Source organism: Diadema antillarum, unplaced genomic scaffold, assembly GCF_040938485.1.
Source record: "Diadema antillarum isolate AM-2024a unplaced genomic scaffold, OU_Dant_1.0 scf00000094, whole genome shotgun sequence".
Classification (NCBI taxonomy): domain Eukaryota; kingdom Metazoa; phylum Echinodermata; class Echinoidea; order Diadematoida; family Diadematidae; genus Diadema; species Diadema antillarum.
The window spans coordinates 2,667,724-2,691,165 of record NW_027270983.1 but is presented as its reverse complement, the minus strand read 5'-3'; the positions used below and the strand labels follow the sequence as shown (position 1 = coordinate 2,691,165).

At 38.2% G+C, this 23,442-nt stretch overlaps 1 protein-coding gene across 3 annotated transcripts in view; it reads left to right on the top strand.

Annotated features, from left to right (window-relative positions):
- Positions 1–14,438, top strand: part of LOC139718459 (nuclear hormone receptor family member nhr-91-like) — a 137,909-nt gene extending 123,471 nt beyond the window's left edge. For all 3 annotated transcript variants that reach the window (XM_071629931.1, XM_071629932.1, XM_071629933.1), the window contains 3 exons: positions 1,962–2,276; positions 4,359–4,896; positions 8,851–14,438. In XM_071629931.1, coding sequence (XP_071486032.1) covers positions 1,962–2,276; positions 4,359–4,896; positions 8,851–9,083 — 1,086 coding nt within the window. In that variant the 3' untranslated portion in view covers positions 9,084–14,438. The remainder of the gene's footprint in view (positions 1–1,961; positions 2,277–4,358; positions 4,897–8,850) is intronic.
- Positions 14,439–23,442: the final 9,004 nt, after the last annotated feature.

Here is a 23,442-nt window from a genome sequence, read left to right as displayed (position 1 = left end):
TTTGCCCTCTCTCGTCTGCATGATTCATTTGCATAATAACATTTGAAGACGATGTAAGAGACATTTCTTGTCTGTCAGGGGGAGACACATAGAGAGTGACTGCAAATTAAGCACATAGTGACTGCATGTACCACAGAGTGCAGTGTGCAAAGAGCTTCTTGGGTGTAGATTGGTGGCTGCACTTCTCTCTTTCTTGTGTGACTACGATGTAAGCGTGCATGTAGTTTTCAAGCACATGAATACTGACTTTACTATTTTGCTAGTTATATCTATGTGTTTCTGTGTGGATTTACACGTATGTCACTCCATAAGCAAGTAGTAAGAGATTCACGAACCCAATTCATTCCTCTATTTGGATACTTTTACCACAACATGCTTCTGATGAATATTCAGCCTCTTTCGGGCAATGTCCAAGAAACCCTAAAATACACAAATGTGTCCAAGATTTGAATATATAGTGATTGAAAATGCAAGTAAAGACACACACACATGGGTTTGTTAGCCTAAAAACATTATCATCAGTTCCCCTTGATGTAAAGTCCACTGTATTTTACTGTTTTTATGATAAAAATAAAATTGTAGCGTCAACCAGTCAGAGAAGAACATGTGTTTAGGGCATTGTATCTGATCATGCATACCAACCAGCATGTTGGATTTTTATGACTTCCTTCTTTGTGGAAAAATGGCAATGTTCCTGCAGTATTGTCATGATGTTTGGCATAAACAGCAGTAATCATTAGAGCGTATACAACATGAATGAGAAGCATTACAACATAAATTATTTATCAAGCCTTCAGGGCATACAATATCACTGTTTTACCAACATATTCTCTTATTGTTTTGATGGTGATGTTCAAATACATTCAATTTTGATAGTCAAATGTGTTCGCGTGCAGTGATACACTATAACCAAAGCAACATCGAAGCTGGTTCATCCCTGTGGCATCTGCTATGAAAAGGGACAGCATGGTAGAAGTTTAATCAACATTGTGTATGATATAAAGTGGTGAAATTCTAAATGGTTACATGTTTTCATGAAAAGAAATATTTTTCAGAGTCCATATGCCAAGTAGATGAGGGGCTGGTGTGATTTCCTTTGCACATCTCCTTTTTATCACCACACAAATAGCTACTTACAAGAGAATGATTTTTATTTGTCATATCAAATGTGTAGACAGTTGCAGTTACTAAGCAATTATGATTTTGAAGTTGAAGGGCTTTTTGTTGCCGTGTTATTGTTAAAGAAAAACATGATATCGTGGTATTATTTTTGTGTAAATAGATAGGAGAGTTGTATGATGACAAGACCACCACTTCATATAGTTGGCATCATGTGGTTGCAATCAATCTTGATATCTTTTTGGAAAAATGCCAAATTCCATACGATTTATCTTTCTTATCCATTGTCTAATATGAATGAAATTTTAACATAAGTTACATTCAGACGACAAGCCTTAACCTCGGGGTTAGGAAACCTCGAGGTTAAGCTCGTAGTTAGGGACCATGTAGACACACTCGTAGTTAGCTAACCTCCAGGTTAGCTCACAAGAGCCACAAGATATCTCAGGGTTAGCTCTCTAACCACGAGCCACGGGGGTCCCCACTCGTAGTTAAGCACCGTTTGGACCCAAAAAACAACCAACTTAAAGGGGCAGGAGCTTAACCTCGAGGTTACGCTTCGTTGTGTGGACGCACGTCAAAGTTAGGGGGCAAGAGCTTAACCTCAAGGTGTTAGGGCTTGTCGTCTGAACGTAACTGTTCTGTTTGTTCAGTTTTACTCTATTCACTAAGGTTATGTTGAAACATATCAGGGCTTTTAGTTTAATGCTATTTTTTATTTGATTCATTTGCAATGATGCCAGTAGAAAGGTCTGTTTACTGTCTGCTATTCAGTAATGTAGAGGAATGACTCAAATATCTTGTCTTGTTACCATCCGTGGCGAACACTCTTTCTGAAGCAGTGCAAACCAAAGAACTACGACAAGCTCCGCAAGAAGTTCCAGCTCATGGCGCAGCAGAAGGCCCAGCTCAACCGCAAGACCAGGGCCGAGAAGCAGGCACTCAAGGCTGCACGGGAGGCGATGAAGGCCGAGAAGGAGGCCAAGGGTGCGAGAGGGGGCGGAGCAGGGGGTCCAGCTGGAGTGAGCGGAGTCTCCGGAGGTGGTGGTGGCGGAGCGGGCGGGGTAGGGAAGACCAGCGGAGAGGTGCGCACCCTCAAACCTCAGACTGCCCAGTTGATTGAGGTACTTCAGCAGACCGAATCAGCTGTACTGAAGGTGAGTGGGGGAAACATATGCACTGCTGCTATACCAGGGTGTGGTCATGGAAGGGTGGAGGTCCCCCCCCCCCCCCCCCCCATAGAGCCACAACTTCAACAAAAGCACTACTTTATATACAATGAGGCCCCATACCATCAAACAAGAGATCCTGGATTGGAATCCTGACTGGGGCATTTGTCCTTGGACAAAATGTTTTGTCGACTATTAATGTCCCACTTCAACCCAGGTGTATAAATGGTGCCTATTAATGCTGGAGCAATGTAAATGGCAAGGTCATGCAGGAGAACTGAAGTGGGTACCCTTGGTACCTGGTAAACAAGACTATATAATCATTATCAGTAGGAGGTTTACTCCCAATCCAGTTCCAATCCAGTCCTGACTGTGGCTAAGTTGACAGCTAGAGCTATCAATAAAGAACCTTTGGGATTGTGGCAAGGAGAGCTTGGGTGTGGTCTTTACCTTGCTACATCTGTATACTCAAAGAGATTGCAGTTGGCTACGAAAATGGGTTGTCATCAGTCTGTATGATATTAAACCATATTACAGGCAAACATCCCAGCATAAAATAGATCTCTCTTAAATTAGACAATAGTCCACAAAAAAATGTTGACTGAGTCCTTCTACTCATTGCTTTAGTATGTTACAGTAGCTTGGTTGAAGATATGCAATTTTGATAATTGATAAGATGAACGGTGTAAATATTGTGTGAAATATATTTATATATAGAAAGAAAAATACAATGGCCAGTGGCTAGACTTCTACAGGTGGTGAAATATAGATTGGATGTGTGGATCACGTTGACCTTTTATACTAATTCTTCCATCATGTGACAAGTATTATATTAGTTTTATAAAAAGGGTTTATATTGTAAGAATTTAGAAGACATAATTGTCATTATTCACTTTAAAGGGAAAGTACAGTTTTGGTAGAGATGAGAATTGGGTTTTTAACTTTTTGCGAGATACCAAGAAAACACTTATGATATAGTACAGAACATGCCATTTTAAGAGGAATTCAAAGTTTATTTGACGAAAATCGGGTTTGGAATGACTGAAACATCCAAAAACAAAGTAAAACAAAGCGATCGTAATAAAGTGTGGGTCCCACACTTTATTAGAATCGCTCTTTTTGATATCTCAGCCATTTCAAAACCAATTTTCATCAAATAAACGTTGAATTCCTCATAGAACTACATGCTCTTTCACATTTTATAAGAGGTTTCTCATTATCTCACCAAAAATGTTAGAAACTTGAAATTAGGTCTCAACCAAAACTGTACAATCCCTTTAAGGTTCTCATGCAGCATTACATCGCAGAAGGAAATGAATGTTTGTTTTGATATAACAGGCCAGACAATATAATTAATCATACGGCAGGTAAATTGTGCTATCTTGGCACTTCAAAAATGTCTGTTTACACAGCAAGCTATGGATGTGATAAGCTAACAATTTGAAGATCTCCAAAAAGTTTGTTACCACCAGTCTTTTCGTGATATAGGCGACGACGTCCCTGCCCCTGACATTTTATTGACTTTGGCATGTGAACACACTTTAAGCGCTGGCGTCATCAGTCCTCAACTCTTGAGAGAATGGTGTCAATCAAAGGAGAGTTCAAAGAACTTTTCTGTATCATTTACAACGTGCCAGAGAACTTTTGACTGTTATGAATGTTTCTGTTGCTCAGATGGAACCTCACAACATGACTGAAAAATCTGAAAATGCAATGAATGAATTGGCCAGTACAGAGGTATAGCTTCAATATTTGTTGAAGAATGACATGGATATCTCTTTTGCTGTTGAAATTCTGTATTCATTTTGATGGACTCTTCTGAAAAGTGTTCATATAAAGAAGTCTGAATATCTGCAGAAACTAAAGACCTAAGGGTGTTTGTCATGTCCCTTGTATGGTTTCAAGACTCTATTCATCTCGATGAACTGATTCTTCATGATATGTGGCATCCCACTCTGAATTAAAATGTCCCCTTATCCTAATTTCTTCTGCATTTTTTTTTTCAAAAACTTATTTTAACACATTGTAAGGAGGGGTTTAGCTTGCATCCTAAATTTCTCCACATCACAGGTGGCAGAGAAAGAAGGTGTCAATCTGAAAGAGCACAAGTACAGCGACCTCCCAGCCACCATGGAGCTGGATGACTTTCTGCGGCTCCAGTGCCGTCTGGGGGAGGAGCTGGTGTTCCACCTGGTCCAGTGGGTGCGGCACCTGCCGTTCTTCACGCAGCTCTCGGCGGTGGAGCACACCTATCTCCTGAAGACCAAGTGGCTGGAGCTCATGCTGCTCTGCACCATCAGCCGGGCCATGCACTTCAAGCAGCCCCAGACCAGCGGGAGCGGCTCCTCGGGCGGCATCAACGGCAAGTCCAGCGGCGGAGGCGGGCTGGACGTTGGGCTGAGCTTCGAGCAGTGCACGCACAAAAACCTGCTGCTCCTACAGGAGTGCATGAACAAGACGCTGGACCTCCGGCTGGACATGGACGTGTTCCGGGAGGAGATGGGGGAGGTCGTGGAGAAGGTCACCAAGCTGGCAGCCTCCTTCAGGACCCTGGGCATCACGAGGAATGAGTACCTGCTCCTCAAGGTCATCTTGTTGTTAGACCAAGGTAAGTGTGCCCAGGCTCACCTGGTTGGCGATAAGATTCATCGTCGCACGTAAAGAAGCCTGTTGTCTATACTGAGCTATGTGTGTGCATGCATACATGTGTGAAGTTAGTCTACATTTATTCATACAGCAAAAAGAGGTGATTACCTGAAACAATGCTGGTCAGTCTGTTCTGAAGCCAAACAAGACACTTCCTGTCACTCTCCCATGTTCCCAGGAACTATTTTTTTTAAAGTCCCCAAACAAAATTTCTTAGAAAGCTTCACCTTTGAAGAGGTCACTCTGCCTGCTGTGTAATTCCAAAGTGCGTGTCAGTCTATTCCGGGCTCGTTTTTCGACTCGCCGGCTTCCGCATCCTGCTCAGTTTATGCGCCCAAACAAAACACGCTGAAATGATTTCCCTTCCCTCCCCGGAGTGTTCCTATACGCTCCTGAAGGTCAGTCAGTCACTGGATCAAGGTAGACAAATATTTCCTGGAGAGGTTCTTGACCCAGTGCCATTCTCGTCTGCTCAGGCTGGGAATCCATCTTGGCTACGTATCTATATTTAGGATCAAATATGAGGATAAGAGCCTGGTGGTGCTTACAGGTAGAAGCCCCAGTATGCCTTGCCAATATCCATGGACCGTATCACCTGGTGCGTGGCGATGGCCGGTGTCTCCCAATATCAGCCCAAATTGAGATTATTATGAGTGTGAAATGAAAACTGAGAGGGGTACTTCAATGCTTGTGCCATACTGAAGCTGACAGATCCTCAAAATAGCAGATCCAATTTCCCTAACATTTTTGGTAAGGGGTTGTGTGATCCCCAAACTTGAATGAGACTGCTGTAATCTCACATAGCACTTAGTGTTGTAGACCTGCCTAAAATATCATTGGTCATGCTCCCAAGGTTCCTTTGACATTCATGATGTGTAAAGGGAGTTTCCAACCATACTTCTGTTCATCATTTCATGTATCAGTGTTAACAAAACATATCCTTTGACACTAAGTGTAATATGAAAAGCCTTTTGTTAAACTTGAATTGCTGTGAATATGGGCTATGGGCTGTTACTGTCTCAATAAAGTATAATTACCCGTAGTTTTCTCCTACGGTCTCATCAAATACCAGCTCAAATACGCCAACATCGAGATAAATGTTTTATTGATTTTTTTTCTCTGAGTGGAACAGATACAACTGCAGTTTAGATTGCACAAGCTTTTCTTAAAAAGTGCTGCCACCTTTTGTGCAAAAAAATGTGTGCCTTTAAAGACCTGAAAGACATACACTGTAGATAGGTATTAGTTGATGCAGGCTTTGTAAATATTTTATCAGAACTTCATATAGTGGATCTGACAATCTTCTGTAAGGTGCCTTGATGCAGAATTGTATGAATTGCTGTAAACATGATATACTAGTAGTGTAGACAAGAACTTTCGTGGCATTTTAATTTCGCAAATCTTGGCGCTCGCGAAATTTGCGAAAATAAAATGGTGAAAAACAGTATCCTCAACAATCAAAACTTACTAAGAAACAATATGATTAATGGGCAATACCTTAATCTTGAAGTTATGCATCTCCTTTAAGATTGTACTGCTTATGTTTGATATCATTCAGCTTGCATGTAATTGGTACTTTAGACATGATAGGTTTAATTTAAAATGCATGTCTGTTTGATAATAGACATATGCTGTTGTATGTGTATATTTATATGATTCTATTTTCCCAGACCAATGCATAATTGACACCTCTGAAACATTTTTAAGTGAGCACTGGGCATTAAGATAGTTGGTACTGTGAGTGTATAGTTTTGCCAAGCTATCTAGAATCATCTTCACGATGAATAGCATCAAACCGAGACTATCGTCAATGGACTGAAACTGTCATCAGCAACTTGAAAGTTTGGAATTATGATGCCATTCAACATGCATTGTCCATTACGCAGGGCGAAGTGATTATCCTCCCCCGCAAGCATTTCACTTACATAGCAAATCATTTCTTATTACTTCCCTGTTTTCATGTACTACACTATGAGGGTATAGGGTTGAAGCACAGAATGTCATAGACCTTTGAAGGAGATTAGAAATGCTGTGGTGTTCTTAGGGATGTTTTGCTGCACCGTTCATGTTGCCAGTATGCCATTTAAATTGTAAATGAGAATAAAAAGGTGCCCTTTATTTTTAATATTTGTGAATCATATACAAGTTTATTGTTATTAAATTGCATAGGCCTATGACCTCACTAAACTGAATATTCTCATTTATGACAATTATTCAGAATCTTCACTTTTGCTTGTTTCTTTTAAAATGATTAGAGACAAATGTTCATGTGGTATTCAGACAATCTGTAAATGTCATTTTAACTTTGATGTTAATAAGTGTTCAAGGACATACATCTGGTTGTAGGATATCACCACTTTTTCAGCAACTCACCTGATTGACATAGAAACTGTATGATTGAGGAAGTAGCAGCATACTCAAGGTCAAGATATGCTAACTTGCATGTCATTTGGAAACCAATATGTGGTCACCATGTGTTTGACAGATTATTGCACGTAACGGTACATGCATGTACACTCCATGCTGTGCTATGATGTGATATGCATGTAGCATGGGTTTCTTAGTCTTCTCAGCAGACGCTTTAACTTGCAGCAACTCATCACAATAAGGGAAATAACCCATATTTCAAAATTTTCTCAGTATAAGTTCCATTTTTTTATGACCATTTGTAAGTAACCTGTCATTTTGATATATGGAACATCTGTCACATGAATATATTTTGAGACATAGCTGCACAAATTTGGAGAGGGATGTTTAGTTTGCTTGAATAGTGACTGAAAGGAGGCTATATCTGGGTATACAGACTGCCCTCCCAAATAGGTCCATTGTGGCTTTTTATTACTTCATTATCACCCACAACCCAGGGCTGTGATAAAAATTGTAATATCCCTTCCTTCGCCATTATCTGTCAAGTGTGTCTATTACCCTTGTACATCCCTCAGATATTTATTGGTATATTGCAGTCCATGTCAAGCATCCGGCCATAAATTGCCCCTTCTGGCTCGAGTTGGGTCCAACTTGGGGACGGGAATAGTTGCGAAGGCATTAATCCATGCAGTGATATAATGGTTTCAAACTTGACCCTGAAAGTGTAACATTGAACTGAAACTAGAATATATCATCTCTTCAATGTACTCTATAATCTAAACCTATCTTTGACAACTCCAGTGCAGTTAAGCTGCCTTCTTTCTGTCCAAGTTGTATTAGTCTTGTAAATGTAAGATACACAAACACATTAAATGTGTTTGCGTGAAATATTAGTTTCAATTGTTTTCAGAAATATGATTTGTTGAACTATAAGAAATTCTATCACTTTTACTTTATTGAAATTTCCCATAAGAAGCCTGGTGAAATCGATTCATTTCATTAAGAACTTGTTTGCAACCTTGAACCTTGAGTTAAAACAAGTGTAAAAATACGATGAAGGGTAGATTACAGTATTTTCACCTGTGACAGTGATTCTATAGAAATCGTGAATTGTCAATTGATTTGCTTTTAGCCATGATCTCTTCAAGTTTTGGCTCCCATAGTATCTGTATCTGGTTAATCTGCTCTCAGCACTTTTGAGCATGAATGCAAAAAGGTATGTCATTTAAAAACAACTGTTGTTAGTTTTTTTTATTATGTATCCCAATGTCTGTCTATCTTTGCAATTCATATCTTTGAACTTTCTCTCTCTCTCTGTCACTTTGTCTGTCTCTCTGCCTATGAAAGTCCCCCCCCCCCCCTCCCCTTTCTCTCAGACATTTTTGTTGATCTTAGAAAGAATGATTGTTGAAATGGCAGAGTGGCATCCAAGTATGTATTTGATCTCCAGCTCAGTGTATGTAACCTGGTAACAAAGTTTCTTCTCACCTGTTATCTCTTTCTCCTTTCTCCACCCCACCCCCACCCCAACCCCTTCATCTTATTCCAGGTGGCAAGCCCTCCAATGACCAGATCCAGTCAGTGCAGGAGCCGTACCTCCTGGCGCTGCGGGACTTCATGGAGGCCAACAACCAGGCGGGGCGCTTCGACGACATCGTCTCGCAGCTGCCGGAGCTGCGAGCCAGCAGCAAGCTGCTGCTGCACAGCAAGCTGCTCTATATGCCCTACCTACTGAATGCCATCGCGGGCGTCGGCCCCAGTGGCAGCGCGTCGACGTGCTAATACCACACACCCTCCACCGGTTACACATGGGCGCGGCTCAGCTGGCTGGAAGAGTAGCATCCGATCCGTTCATCATGGATTTATAGAAAATGTTTCTAAGAAGATAAGTTTTTAAAGCGGAAGGGTTGAAAAGACTTCTCATTGTGTTTTGTTTTGTATCCATTACTCTTTTAGGGGCAATTTATCCCATGGGTCTAGCCTGCCAGAAGTGCAAATAAAACATTAAACAAAAACAGAAACCAGGCAAGATTTGGCCAAATTCCAATCTCGGTTTTCAAGCTGTCATGATGCAAGGTTAATGCTTCTATCATATGAGATGCCAAGAGGGGTCAGTCCCACTTGTGATGTAAAAAGAATGACATTCTTCTGACGATTCTCAAAGAATGTACTGGTATATCTTCATAAACCTTGACTAGGCAGAATAGATCCATTTAATACCTCAGAAAGAAAAGCGTGTGCATTTCTGCAGTGCCACTCCAATTTCCAGGCAAGACAGGGTATCAGTGTAGATAAATGCCTTAGTCAAAAACATCCGACTGCAGAGTCTTGTGTGTTGCAGTTTGCCTGCTCTGTGGCATCCTTTCCCTTCATTATTTTGTTCTTCTGCTGGAAATTACATCCCACCCCAAGATTGGCTTGTTTAAGTTGACAAAGCAGTGGATGTTGTGAAAGCTGATGATCAACTAGAGCCACAATCTTTGAGAATAATGTCAGTTATGTGCAATGCTCTTCTGCGAAACATTTTCCGTAAACCCATTCTCATATGGTACTCAACTATTGGATGCAGGATTGGATGTTGAGAAGGGTGTTGATGAGAGCAGTAGACTCTACAGTAAGATTTTTTTTTTTAATGGTGCAATTCAGTGATGTGTCACACTTGTTGTCAAACAACAGAATATATTTATGATATGGTTCAGAGGAAGTATTTCAGCCCATAGTGACATGCTTGGTGCAGTGTGATGATTGTATGTGTGAGTCATGTTTATTACTATTATGCTCACCAAAGTTCTTAGAACTCTGATTAAACATACCGACCCAAAAGAAGAATAAAAAAAATGGAGTGCAAACTTTTTGTTGCTAACCACAGACCCTGAAATCTCTAACCACCCCAACAGGCTCTGTGCCGCGCTTTATTCGTAGGGAAGGTTTTGACTTTGGCAAATTACCAGGCAGCATTATTGTCAGTGCATATACTTGCCTTTTTGTCGAAAGTTATTTCACACCCTGTGTTCAGCCATTTTCCCTTGAATTGATTTGTAGTAACAAACACATAAACAGCAACAGCAGAGAAGTGCTCGACCACTTTGTGTTGTGAAAACAGTTGTCTGTAGGACCAGTGTTCAGAGAGACAGGAACAGACACCCAGTCCCAGTCTGTCAGATGTCACTCATGTGTCCCGTTGCCATGGCGATCCTTTCAGGGACTGTTCTTTTGTTTTTCTCCTGTTTTCAGTGCTCACTTGCAGACCCCCAATACTGTTTTAAAGTCTTTTTGGTTGCAGAAATAAGCAGTTGTAAAATTGATGATTTTTGTTTCTTGTTTGATGGGACAGACTCTTGCAGACCAGAAACAATGACATCATCTAGGAAGGGGAGATTGAAGTTGAGGACTAGTCCACCTTTTGGCATTTACATTTGTGCACATGTGCAGATTTTGTTGTTTAAATCTTAGAAGGAAGATAAATGGAGCAGGTCTCCATGCGTGTATTTGTCCAATGGGGAAATAAAGTCACTTTGTTCTATTTATGGCACAAAATAAGATGTGTTAATCATTGTTGTAAATTAATCCTATACCTTGTTGTATGAGGTTGTGTTGTGTCCAAGGCACTGATATTTTGTAAATAGTCTTGTGAATTTTTTGTTTTTACTTCCTTTCCTTTCTTCTCTTGAATTTTTTTTTTTTTTTAGTAAATGTTGATATTGATCTGCTTATTTCCAAGCAGTGTGATCATTTATGTAGTTACCAAGGATAGAGGTCACTGACACAGAGTTGGAAAATGGAACCCTACAATCCATCTTCAAACTTGACTGAAATGGGGGACGGAAATCATGTCTTAATACATTTAGTTGGTGGAAGGTAGAATGACACGTTAGGCAGAATTTGTGTCTTCATTTGTTTAGTGGTAGGTGTCACTGGTTCGAGGGATATGATATGTTAGGATGGCACCGTCAGTCCCCTTTAAGGGTGCAAGTGATTACCCCTTGATGTGGAAAGGAATGTAGCTGTTGTAAATCCCTTTACCATCATAGTCCTCGACAGTAATGATTCAGGAGGAAAGCCAAAAATAAAAACAAATTGACGTAACAGAGCCCCCCTCTAATGGTAACGCTGATAATAAATAAACGCAAATTGGCTATTTCCATCATAACTTTATTGGGTAAAACATCATGATACATGTATTTGGTGTTAGAAGATATAAAGTTTATTGGAGAAATTATGATCAAGAGGGGTTTGGAAAAGATGATGAGTGAAATTCTTGGGTATCAAAAGAGGATATGAGAACTACTTGCATCAAAGTTAAAGAGAGAAATCTAGCAACCTAATTTTCTGTTAGCTTAGTAGGCTACTGGAGATCCTTGAAGAACATACTTTTATGGCTTTGATTGAGATTCAGATCAATTTAGATTTTTTTTTTTAAATTGAACGTATCTCTCTAAGAGTTCAGAATGTAGAGCTCTTTTATAAGAGCATACCCACCCATTTCCTTAAATGCGACACAGCATGTTACAAGCAACCTTGTTGGGATACTATCTGTGTTTTACACTTCAGTTTTAACTCTGAGCAGAGGTTTTTAGTCCTTTTTTCTATTAGTATTATCTTGATGATTGAAAATTTTAAAAAAGAAATGAAAGTACTTATGTGAAACAGTCCTACAGTTCATTAATATTGTGCAACGAAAAAAAAAAGCAAAGATATGATGGATGTAACTACTCTTCATGACAACAAATTAGTGAGGGTGAAAATAAGTAATTTTCTTCCTTGTTCTGTTTTGTTCTGTGAATTAGATAGGTATTGTAATGGAGAGATTGATAGAGTGCAATTTTGTTTGTTCCATTGTGTATGAATGTGACAGATGATGTATTTGTCTTTTTTTCTTTTTTTGGCCCAAGGATGTTTGGGAGTTATATTCTTCATGTAGATTCTTAAGACTGTTCAAATTTGCTGTGTGTGTTAGTAAAAAATTCCCAGAGGATATACAATATTTAAGTTGCATTGTTGGAAAATGATGCTACAGGGTTCAAAGGTCATGTGATGTTGTGATTACATATTCTGACTTTCTTGGATTAGATCTGCTCTAGGCTTCCCTCTTATTTTGTTTTCTTCTGTATCACCATCTGCATCAAGTTTTGCAAACAATGTTTTAGGCACTATCTTTCTCAAGCATGCACACATGATATGAGACTACTTAATCGTTTCAAAGATAACTGTGTCATGTCCCACCAAAATGAAAGAAAACAAAATCACAGGTCACTCAGCCTAGCAATGTTTGTTTGACATGCGAAACTCTGGCACTTAGTAGCAAACATGTGTGCTGTTGACTCCAGTATGACATTGATACATGGGAAGAGGTTAAGAAGATTTTTCAAAAAGCTTTGCTGAGCTGTTTCAGTGGGACAATCAAATTGCCTTAACAAGAATGAGCAGAAAACTCTCCATGCCAAAGCAGTGCTAAATAGCAGCTCTTTCCAAGCTCTGCTTGTAGACATAACCATGTGTATGTTGTGAATGTGTGTGTTTGTATGTGTGTGTGTGTGTGTGTGTGTATGTATGTGTAAATATGTGTGAAGAACATTGTAAATTAAAAGTGGCATAACATTGCCTTGATTTAAAAAAAAAAGAAGAAAAGAGAGAGAGAAGAAAAAAAAACCAGGCCTGTTTACATCAGAGCGTGTTCTGGTATGCATCTAAGCCCACCGTTACACCAGAGGCATGTCTCTGATCCCAGCCTTTATATTTTCTCACTCTAGAGTAAAGCCATTTTGGTTGTGAGCTTGTGTAGCTTAGATTACAATGCTCTTACACATATCAATTTGCATAATTCTCCCTTTGGCAAATTTCCTCGTAATGAGCGTATTCACTTTCAGGCATTTAAGACGTAATCCTCGTATACTTGTAGGGAGCAAAATATTGCTTGGAGTTTTCATTTTTTAGATGATCTGTTCTGGATCAAGAATTATGGAGGTATTTTCTCACAACCACGAAGAAACCACCAGAGTTCATTAAAACCTGCATTGTCTTCTCATTTTATGAGATATAACAAGATTTACTGCATTTATTTTAGGCATGAATAATATTCGGAGTCACAGACGTAGTGTAAATATTTATGTACTGTACATGAAACAGTTAATAAAGAAAGTTATGTTGATCACAAGTGCACATGCCCTGTGCTCAGGAGTGCTAATTAATGTATTTTCTGTAGCTTATCACATCTTTTGCGTCAGATGATTGGATCTCTTTTGATTCATGTTACCAACTGAGTGTTGCACCATTCTCCTATTTTGTATAGGTCACCTCACGTTGGAAGTTTTGTGGCAACATGCATGATATGATACACATGTCAACAGAAGAAATGCACAAGCAGAAGATGAAATATCAAATATATTTTTATGACAGTGGAAAACCTCTTTTAAAGAGTTGATGTTTTTTTTTTTCTGGTTCATTGTACCTCTAGGTATGTTGAGGTGATGATTAATGCCATTATAACCTTTGAGTATGATTATGTAACAGACATGAGATCTGTGATGTATGTTGAGGCAATCTAACCGTGTCTGGTTGTAAAGTGTACAGGTCAGTTTTCTTTCATTGTAAAGCATTATTGTCGATAGAACCATCTCTCTCTCTTTCTCTCTCTCTCTCTCTCTCTCTCCCTTCATCTCTCTTTTCTCCCTTTGTCTCCTCACTACACAGTACACGCAATTCTATTTATGCAGATTTATACAGTTTCACTTTGTGATTTGCTTGTGACAAGCTATCATGTACAGAGGTGTAAGATGTTTTTAGTTTTGATAAGTTATTATTTATTTTGATTGCATGGACGACATGCAATTCAATTTAACAATTTTTGTCTTGTGTTGTACTGGATATAACTTCTCAGCTGGAGTAGAGATCTTTTTGCTTGTTTTACATGGTATTTTTATTTTGTGCTTCAAAATTATCAATGTTGTCATTCCAAAGTTATATATTTCAAGAGTTTGTTAGATTCACATTATAAAGAAATGGTTGCTATGTTAGGCAATGGCTAACAATTCTTGACTTCGATGCATAATGTGTTTTCCTTTTCACCAAAGGAAACCAGATTTATGGATGATTAAAAGTGTTTGTAAATTGAATGGTGTGAGGAAATAATAAAATTGTGTTGTGTGTTAAAACCATATGCATCTTGAGATTCAATCACTGTGTATGTTGATCCAAATTCAGTTTATATATATTTGAATATATATATATATATATATATATATATATATATATATATATATATATATACTTGAATATATATATATATACATGTATATATATATATATATATATTTGAATATATATATATATATATATAATATATGTATATACACATACATATATAATATATAAAAAGTTTTAATGCAAAAACATAAACACCATTTTCAAAATTTATACATGTCATCACTTAGAGAATTAATGATACTGCATTCATAACATAAGACATTAATATTACCATTTGCTTTAATCATTTTTTTTAGCAGATATAATCTTAAACATCTCAAATTGATAAAAATGGATATACAGTACTGGTATATTATGTGTGTGTGTGTGTGTATGTGTGTGTGATAAAAACCATTTACAACATACACAGTATATATATATACACACACACACACACACACACACACACACACACACACACACACACATATATATATATATATATATATATATATATATGTATATATGAAGAGTTTGAATGCAAAAACATTAACACCATTTTTAAAGGTCATCATCACTTGGCGAAAAAACAAACTTTAAATGATACTGCAGTCGTTACATAACAAGACATTTGTGAAGATATTAAGATTATCACCTTCAAATTATTTTAGTAGACATAGTCTTACACATCTCATGTTACTGAAGATGGATATATATAATTGTGTTTGTGTGTGTGTGTGTGTGATATCCAAGTTTACACATCACATCTTAAAACCATTTACACCATATACACAGTATATATACTTATACATGTATTTATATATCTACATACAGTATATATGTAGAGTTTGAATGCAAAAACAGATACCAAAGTCATTTACAAAATTTTTAAAGGTCATCATCACTTGGAGATAAACAAAATCTTGCAAAGGATACAGCACTCGTTACATAACTTAATATTGTTGAAGATATTGAAATGATTACATATTTGAATGATTTTCTTTTGCTTTTCAGCAGATGTAATTTCAAATATCTCATATTGACAAATATATATATATATATATATATATATATATATATATATATATATATACTTCGAGTCATGCTGCTGCTGCTGATGGTGATTGTTTATAAGAATGTCACTTAATTCCTTCTTTGCATAAAAACCGTCACTCACTCCAATCATCTCCCTCTATCCCCCACCCCTCCCCCCCCCCCCCCCCCCCCGAAACCTTTGGTAGAGGGTTCCCTTGACCAGACATTATAGGGGCATTGGTTTCTTGTACACTTTCCAAACAAGGGAACGTTGTTTTATACAGTTTCAAGTAAAATGTACCCTATGCTTTTGCGTGTTTATGTATGCCTGTGTGTCTGCACTAAAGATATCTATATAACAATATAAAGAAAATATAGACAAAATTTCATTTTCCTTGAAAAGTAGGCCTACATATACCATTACTGACATAATTGCAATGTTGAATGTAATGTCATTCCGCTTGCTTCTGAAAGAGGTAAGTCAAGTGCTCTTCCGTTATGCTAGAAAAGTGAAATAATAATGTTGAATTTACTTTATTACGTTCTAAATTTTGTTGTCTATACATGACGTCATGAATTATAGTAGTCTTCTTGTCCAGCGATGACGGCATCGAAACTTTAACAATTCGTAAGCTTTGATTCTATTGTCCGATTTTCCTCAAATTTTTATCGATGTATTCTACTGATATTGCTGTTTCACTCAATCCACATTTATATTTGGGTCTTGGTTCACTTTAAAGAACAACTTCTCAGCTGTCCAACCAGCTCGTTGACTCACGATCATGCATGTGATGTACATTTCGCATCGCCTTTCTGAAATATAAAATCTCGTCGAATCGGCTTTGGCAGAAGCCGCAACGCTTACAAACGATATCGAAAGCTTCGTCGCCGCGACCACAATAAAATTGCTGATAGCTTTTTCTGTCATTGGTTCAGACCACCTCTCGTCTAGGTCTTGGAGGCTAGGCCGAGCGTCACGCCCGTTACCACCCTATAACAGAACCATGAGTGACGGGGCCGCATTCTCAGCCGCCACAGAGGCTTCACTTGATTCGATTCTGATTACTATGGTATATACAGCATCAAACTCCGCTGTAATGACAGCTAGCGTTTGGCACAACCATGACAAGACCGCATAGCAGAATGCATCGCTGTTTGTCAGACATGTTCAAACAGTTATTTCGCTTGATCGGACTAACGGACCCGACTACCGGGAAGAGCCAGAAGCGTGTCAATACCATCGCGCCTCGGCGGAGAAATTAGACCAACATAAAAATGATAATTGCTTTTGTTAGCAGAGTATTTCAGTCATGCGGTTAGATGTAAGTCGTGTGGCTGCCCCAAGTGCAGAGGGTGTGGGCAAGGGGAAAGGCGAAATGAAGTTCACGAGACACCGCCCATCCTCCGTTCTCTTACTCTTGTTGTGACCTTGCATCACGGAATCGTCAAACAGTCGCCAGATGAGACGTTTTAATCTAAGTCATTTTTTTTTTGGGGGGGGGGGGGAGGGAGATGCTGAACATACTAATATGATAATTATATACATATAACTCAACAAAACTGCAAACAAACCCATCCTACAACAAACGATGGTAAACCAAGCCCAAGGTGGCTTTGAATGAAGGGGTCTGTTCAAGTGCACTAAATTTTCCTACACTTTGTGAAAAACAGAAAGGAAATCTAAAACCCTATGGCACCCACTGTGAAGGGATTTTCAGATTGACCTAAAACATGTAAAATTGAGCACATTTATCAAAACACTCTACTTTAATGATTATGTCCAAGTACCAATGCCGCCGCTGCTTCTGAGTTTCGTGCGCACTGTGACATAGGCCTAGAAGTGAAGAGCTGAGAAAACCACCTGAACTTTGCAAGTAGATGAGCCTTCAAGAACTCTGACATAATTATCCTTGATTGTATACCGTACCAGTATTTTCATCTTCAAGATGTTAGTATGTACGTATTGTCAGTTGGCGTCTCCATGCTGAATTGAAATTAAAGAAATCATCGTGTCGCGAGCCGCTACGTAGGCCTTGCATCAATAAATATCGCCGCTTTTGAGGGCAAAAAAACAATGAATCTTTGATTAAAAATATTTAAAAAATGGGAAAAGGAGAACTGGAAGAATCGAAAGAGAATTAAAAAAGAAGAGCTGGAAAAAGACAAACTCACTCGAATAGAATAGACGAAATTATCGAAAATACAACACATAGGTCACCTCCCACGCTTTTCTGGAAAAATATTGGTATCAAGTCATCAAACCCGTCTCTTTCTTCTCCCACAGGGTTCTTCGTTTCAGCAACAACAACAAAAAAAGAGTGACTTTTGGGCTATTTTTTTAACAGCAGAAAAGAATTGGGAACTGTTTTGTTTTTATAGACTGTTCATTTGGTGTTTGTTGTCGCAAACATTAGTTGTTACAAGACTCTGTTATTCAGAACGACTGCTCTTGCGAAGGTTAATCATTATGACTCGAAAATGATTATACGTTGTTCCCTTTTGACGCATGTTAACGAAAGTTAAGCGATTCATTTTGCATCCGGGAAAGCGAACGATATTTTCTGCTCTAGAATCGTCAGCTTTCCTCTTCTTATTTTGGATCGATGAGCATCGGAGTAAGATATTGAAATTCTTATCTCGGAATATCGAATTCATTTATTGGCCCGATTTTGACATTCTATTCTTGGGTTTTGTTTGTTTGTTTTTTCTCTCCTCTGTGATAAGAAAATTCTCTACATGGCAGTAGCAATTCTAATTTTTTTCGGGGGTAACTGGAGCAATGAACTTTGGAAGACATGCAGCATGAAAGCAACACTTTTTAAGAATGGCGGACGAACATCATTGCGCGCTGTGCAGAAGCTGTAATTTGTTTTGTGCTGTGCAGAACATTTTTTATGTATTCTGTTTTTGTTTGTGATTTTAATCTCCCCCCCCCCCTAATAATAATAATAATCAACAATAACCAATATTCAAATGGCGCCTTTTCTATACAGACTCAAAGCACTTCAACAATTAACAATAGAGAACAACAAAACAACGACATAGAACCTGATTCCTTTCAAAGAGCTCGTAGAACTAAGACATTGAGATGCGCCTTGAGATCAAAATGTACAATTTTAATCGTAATAGGTACTCATTATTTATGTTGATAGATTGTAATCATAATATAGTATATGTATGGAAACGAACCACTCTTCTCCAACCATTGACAGCAAGCTGCAGTGCTTTCTTCTATTTCGATAAAAGGCGAGAAGTTATTATCTTAGTCTATCATTTCTAAATGCTATCAATTGTAGATACTTTCCGAAATGAGGCCTTCGATTTCCCATTTTTGTTCATCTGAAGGTTGCATTTTAAGGCGAAAAGTAGCATGTGTCACGTTTTCGCTATTTACAATATTTAAGCGGGGAGCAATTTGATCCTTGCTTGTATCTTTGCGAAATGCCGTGCACGAATGGTATACGTGTAGATTATTACCCAATATTAGCCCTTTGTGTTTTCATTACTGTTCATGTAAACTTTGTATCTATAATAGGGCAAAATATGGAATGTGACATATTTTCACTCGAATTATCTCCTTAAAAACTTGTATTCCTTATGATTTGAAATTCCCTTCATTTCTTCGCTTGATGGTGTCCCTCTGTTATCGTTTGGGAAAAACGTCAAAATGATACAGTAAACGTATAGGGCCTAATACGGTGGTTGTTTGCACAACTATCAAAACCTTCAGATGTTCATCTTTATCACATTAATCCTCACCTTTGGAAACGATAATCTTCTTCCTTCCCTATAGGGTCTGTAGGAAAAAGTCCACGTGAGGGTTATGATGGTGGCAACGTGACGTTGCTGTAAAGCTTTACTTGCAATGGACACACGACTCCGATTACTAACGGAATATTTTCTAAGACACAAAAAAAGTGTTTAAAATAGAGATGCTCAGAAGGTAGCCAGCGAAATCAACTCAACTGATCAGCGAAACCTTGATCAAAATCAGGCAAGTACATCAGGAAAGTTATTACAGGAGTGTAAAAGTCAGAAGGTCACCCAAGGGTGGCGTCCTTTGGGGGTTTCGCAATAGCAGTCATCGACATGTGACCCTGGGAAAGTTTGCATTCAAAATCGTTTATTGTATTACAAGACGTTGAACAGAAAAATGTGATATTTCTTGTACTTGTATGAAGGATTCAATTGACATCTTCTCTGAGAAATATGTACAATCCTTGATAAATTCCAGGAATTCAGAATGAAAGAACATATTTCGAGAAAGAGGCGCCATTCACGCACTGTGTGTGTTTTGGTCAGGGATAATACCGATACTTTCCTATATAGAACCCCCTAATCATATTCGCTGCGATGTTGATTGATTGTTACATGTACCATTATAATTCCACATTTCAACCTGTTGCTTTCTCTAAGTGATTAATTCCGCATGTCATAAAGATCATATTCGCGACTCCAATAGCAAGCAACAACTTAAGACACTGTTCTCCTGTTATTTTCAACTTCTCTCCTCGAGATTTTTTATGCGATATAAAAATTTTGTGATAACGGAAATTTTCAATTTCAATTTCGATCATTTTTATACTTCTCAATGAAAAAAAAAATACGCGTCAAACATTACAGACTTGAATAATACATTATATCCAGCTTGGATGTATAATAAGAAATTATATTATGAGATCATGAAAACTAATTATGAATACTGAAATGGCAACCAGCATGGGCGGAAACAAAAGTAAGATCATTTCTTGTGTCCGTTCGAAACTCAAATGAGCGTTAGACACGCTACAGATTCTTGAGCTCCTTTGAAGAAGAAATCCGCACCCCCCCCCCCAAAAAAAAAAAGAAAAAGAAAATGAATAAATAAATAAACTTCAAAGGAAAGAGAGAAAAAAAATCCTACAGAACGTTTCAAATATGACAGCAATTGGATTGAGAAATAAGGCAGATGTGACATTTTGAAATTTCACATTTTTAAAAACATTTCTTGACCAGTCCTTGTGGATATTCAAATGAGCGAGTTGATGATGTCATGATGTCATGCCATCACAATTTTTCATGTATGTTATTATATGAATTTCGGGAAAAACGGCTACTTTTAGCCAATACAGGTAAAAGCATATTCCATATCAAAATAATTATATCAGAGGTAACAATTGTTTGTTTGTTTTTTGAGTGGTTTTTAAGGCAATAGTTATTTTATACAGCCGAAATATGAGATTTTTGTGATCCTGTATATAAAATGAATAAGAAATTGTGACAGCATGACATCATCGACATGCTGATTTGAATATTTATAACTACTGATCAAGAAAACTAAGTGTTTTCCGTAAAAAAGAATTGAGATTTAAGAATTCTTCTTTAAAACAGTGTTGCCATGATGGCTATTCGCTGAGTGAGGCTGCTGTGCAAGTGTATCGTATCGTTGTAGTTTGCGTGATTATGCTCTACTTTGAAGGAATCATTTTTCAACCAACTATGACGTTGGACAAGTGTTCATGCGAGTCACCGTAGGAAGTCTTTTCCGTACTTTGGCAATGAGCGGTCGACAACAAGAGATTTCAGGTGAGAAAATTATCTTTGAGAAGGCTTAAAATGAAAGTCTGTAAGTCTGTTCCTCTGGCATCAGCACAGGTGTATCAGTACAGAGGTGTATGACAATTATTAGCATTTTTTTAAATCAATCGTTAACTTCATCACCATCATAATCAGCATGATCAAAAATATTACCAAAAGTGCAGTTAACCTGGAAGCTGATACGTCCGGCACGTGACATGTCGTTCGAATCTCGAATAAGTGTTACACACGCGATAAATACTTGAGCTATTATATGACTGTATGGAGTAGCTCATTGTATCATACCCATAATGCCTCTGCAAACGAGGGCATCAACCTACTTGGAGTTCGTGCGCACAAAAACATATTTTTAGACGGCGCCGAGTTCCCTGGCATGTACATGGAACATCTTCTTCTTTCATTTCCGAGGTCTTCTCAGCTCTCTTTGCTGGATCTGAGTTAAGTCCTCGATATTACTCAATTTTCCCCGGATTTCTTTCCTTGTAACCCACTTCGACGTTACGTAGCCCTAGGCCTATGCCTTTTATTTTGTATGTGGAGCGGTAAGAGAACGAGCATGCATGTACTCATAGATAGGCATGACTTCCCGTATAGTCTGCTCTGCATAATACAATCAGTCGGAGAGGCTCAACCTCCAACAATATCAAATAAAGTAGTTCTCCCTTACAAGCCCCCCACCCCCCACCCCACCCCACGCCCCACCCCTTCTGGTTATGACGACATTTCATCCGTCGAGAATTCTTGACCCAGCTTCCAGATACCATGAGAAGAGAACATTAGAAATATCAGAAAATGTTACATTCTCACGATGTATCGAAGATATCAAAGTATTTTATGACAGTAGGTGTGATCAGTAGTGTGTTTATCATAAAGTGTTTTCATCTATTATTGCAACGCACAAAAGCCTATAATTTCGACAATCTGCACAGATAGTCATATCATGCTAGTTATGGAGGACTATCATGTAAAACGTTCGGTATATATCTAGACAGGAAAGTGAAAACAGGGAGCCGTTGTTTGAAACCGCATTTATTGTTGATTGTGATCTTGTTGATCTGATGTAGACTCAGTTTCCATGAGTAAACTAACATCACAATATCTAGCAATTGCGTCTCTTTGTTATTCCCTCCAAAGGGGGGGGGGGAATAAAAAAAAAATCTCATTACTGTATATCGTATTTGGAGAGCGCTGTAAGATTCATTTCGGTCATTTGCAAAAAGGTCATAATTTTAGATAGTATACGGGATATCAAACTGTAATACAAAAGCAAGACGGATCACATGACAGAAGTGGACAGTCATTTTTGTTTGCCATGGCATGGCGGAAGTGGATGTAGGCCTACAATGATTTGTCAGTCTCAAGTGTTGTTGGAGCCAGTACAGTTAGTCTTACAACTATTGGACAATGAGGTATGAGTCAAGCCTATATGGGCTTATATCAATGAAATATAATTTTTATATGAATTACATATAAGAATGGATAATTACACTCACTGGTTAGTGTCTTTTTCAAAGTTTGCCCATGAGATTTGCAATCATTAAGGATCTCGTTTACTGATTAGGATCAATCTACTTTGAATGGAATCCACGTAATCTTGAACGTTTGACAGGAAAGGATAGATTGACGCATTGTCATTGGAAATACAATGTATAACCAAAACAAAAGAAATGAGCAACATGCTTATTGTCGACCGACGATTGTAATGGATGAAAAGAGACTACTGCGCCAGTCGTGATATTAATAATATTTCACGTGACAGAAATAATTGTTGCTTGTGTGTTCTGATGTTCTCCTTTTTCACCAGCTTCAAGTCCTTTTCTTGAGGGCTTGTAAAGTAATCAAATTGGCTTCACGAGCTATTTCTCGCAATGAATTAAGCAAAACTCAGCACAAAGGCAAATCATTTCATTTCGTTATAAGGAGTGCTTTTTGATTACTGTGCCATGATGCTCAGTTGTGGTCATCGCTGACATTCTCTCCCATTCGAAAATTAATCCAGTCAAAATAATGATCTTCATGTAATCGTCACGCTCCTGTTGTCTCGTCATTTTCCTCAATGTTTGATTGATGATGAGCTCATGTACACTGGCCTCACGTACATTGACCTCATGTAAGATTTCTTTCTCGTTGATATAATGTATATACTCTCCTATATCCATTAATTGTGCTTATGATTAGACACATGCATAATTCAGAAAATAAGATATTTGTTGCTTTGGTGTTGTTTCAAGTTGACATCCAGATTTTAAAAAAAAAAATGCATTATGAAACGACGAGTGTAGAAGCGATATCTACGTCAAGCTGCAACCCTTATTCGTAAGTGAGTGCAGATAGCAGGCATATTTGA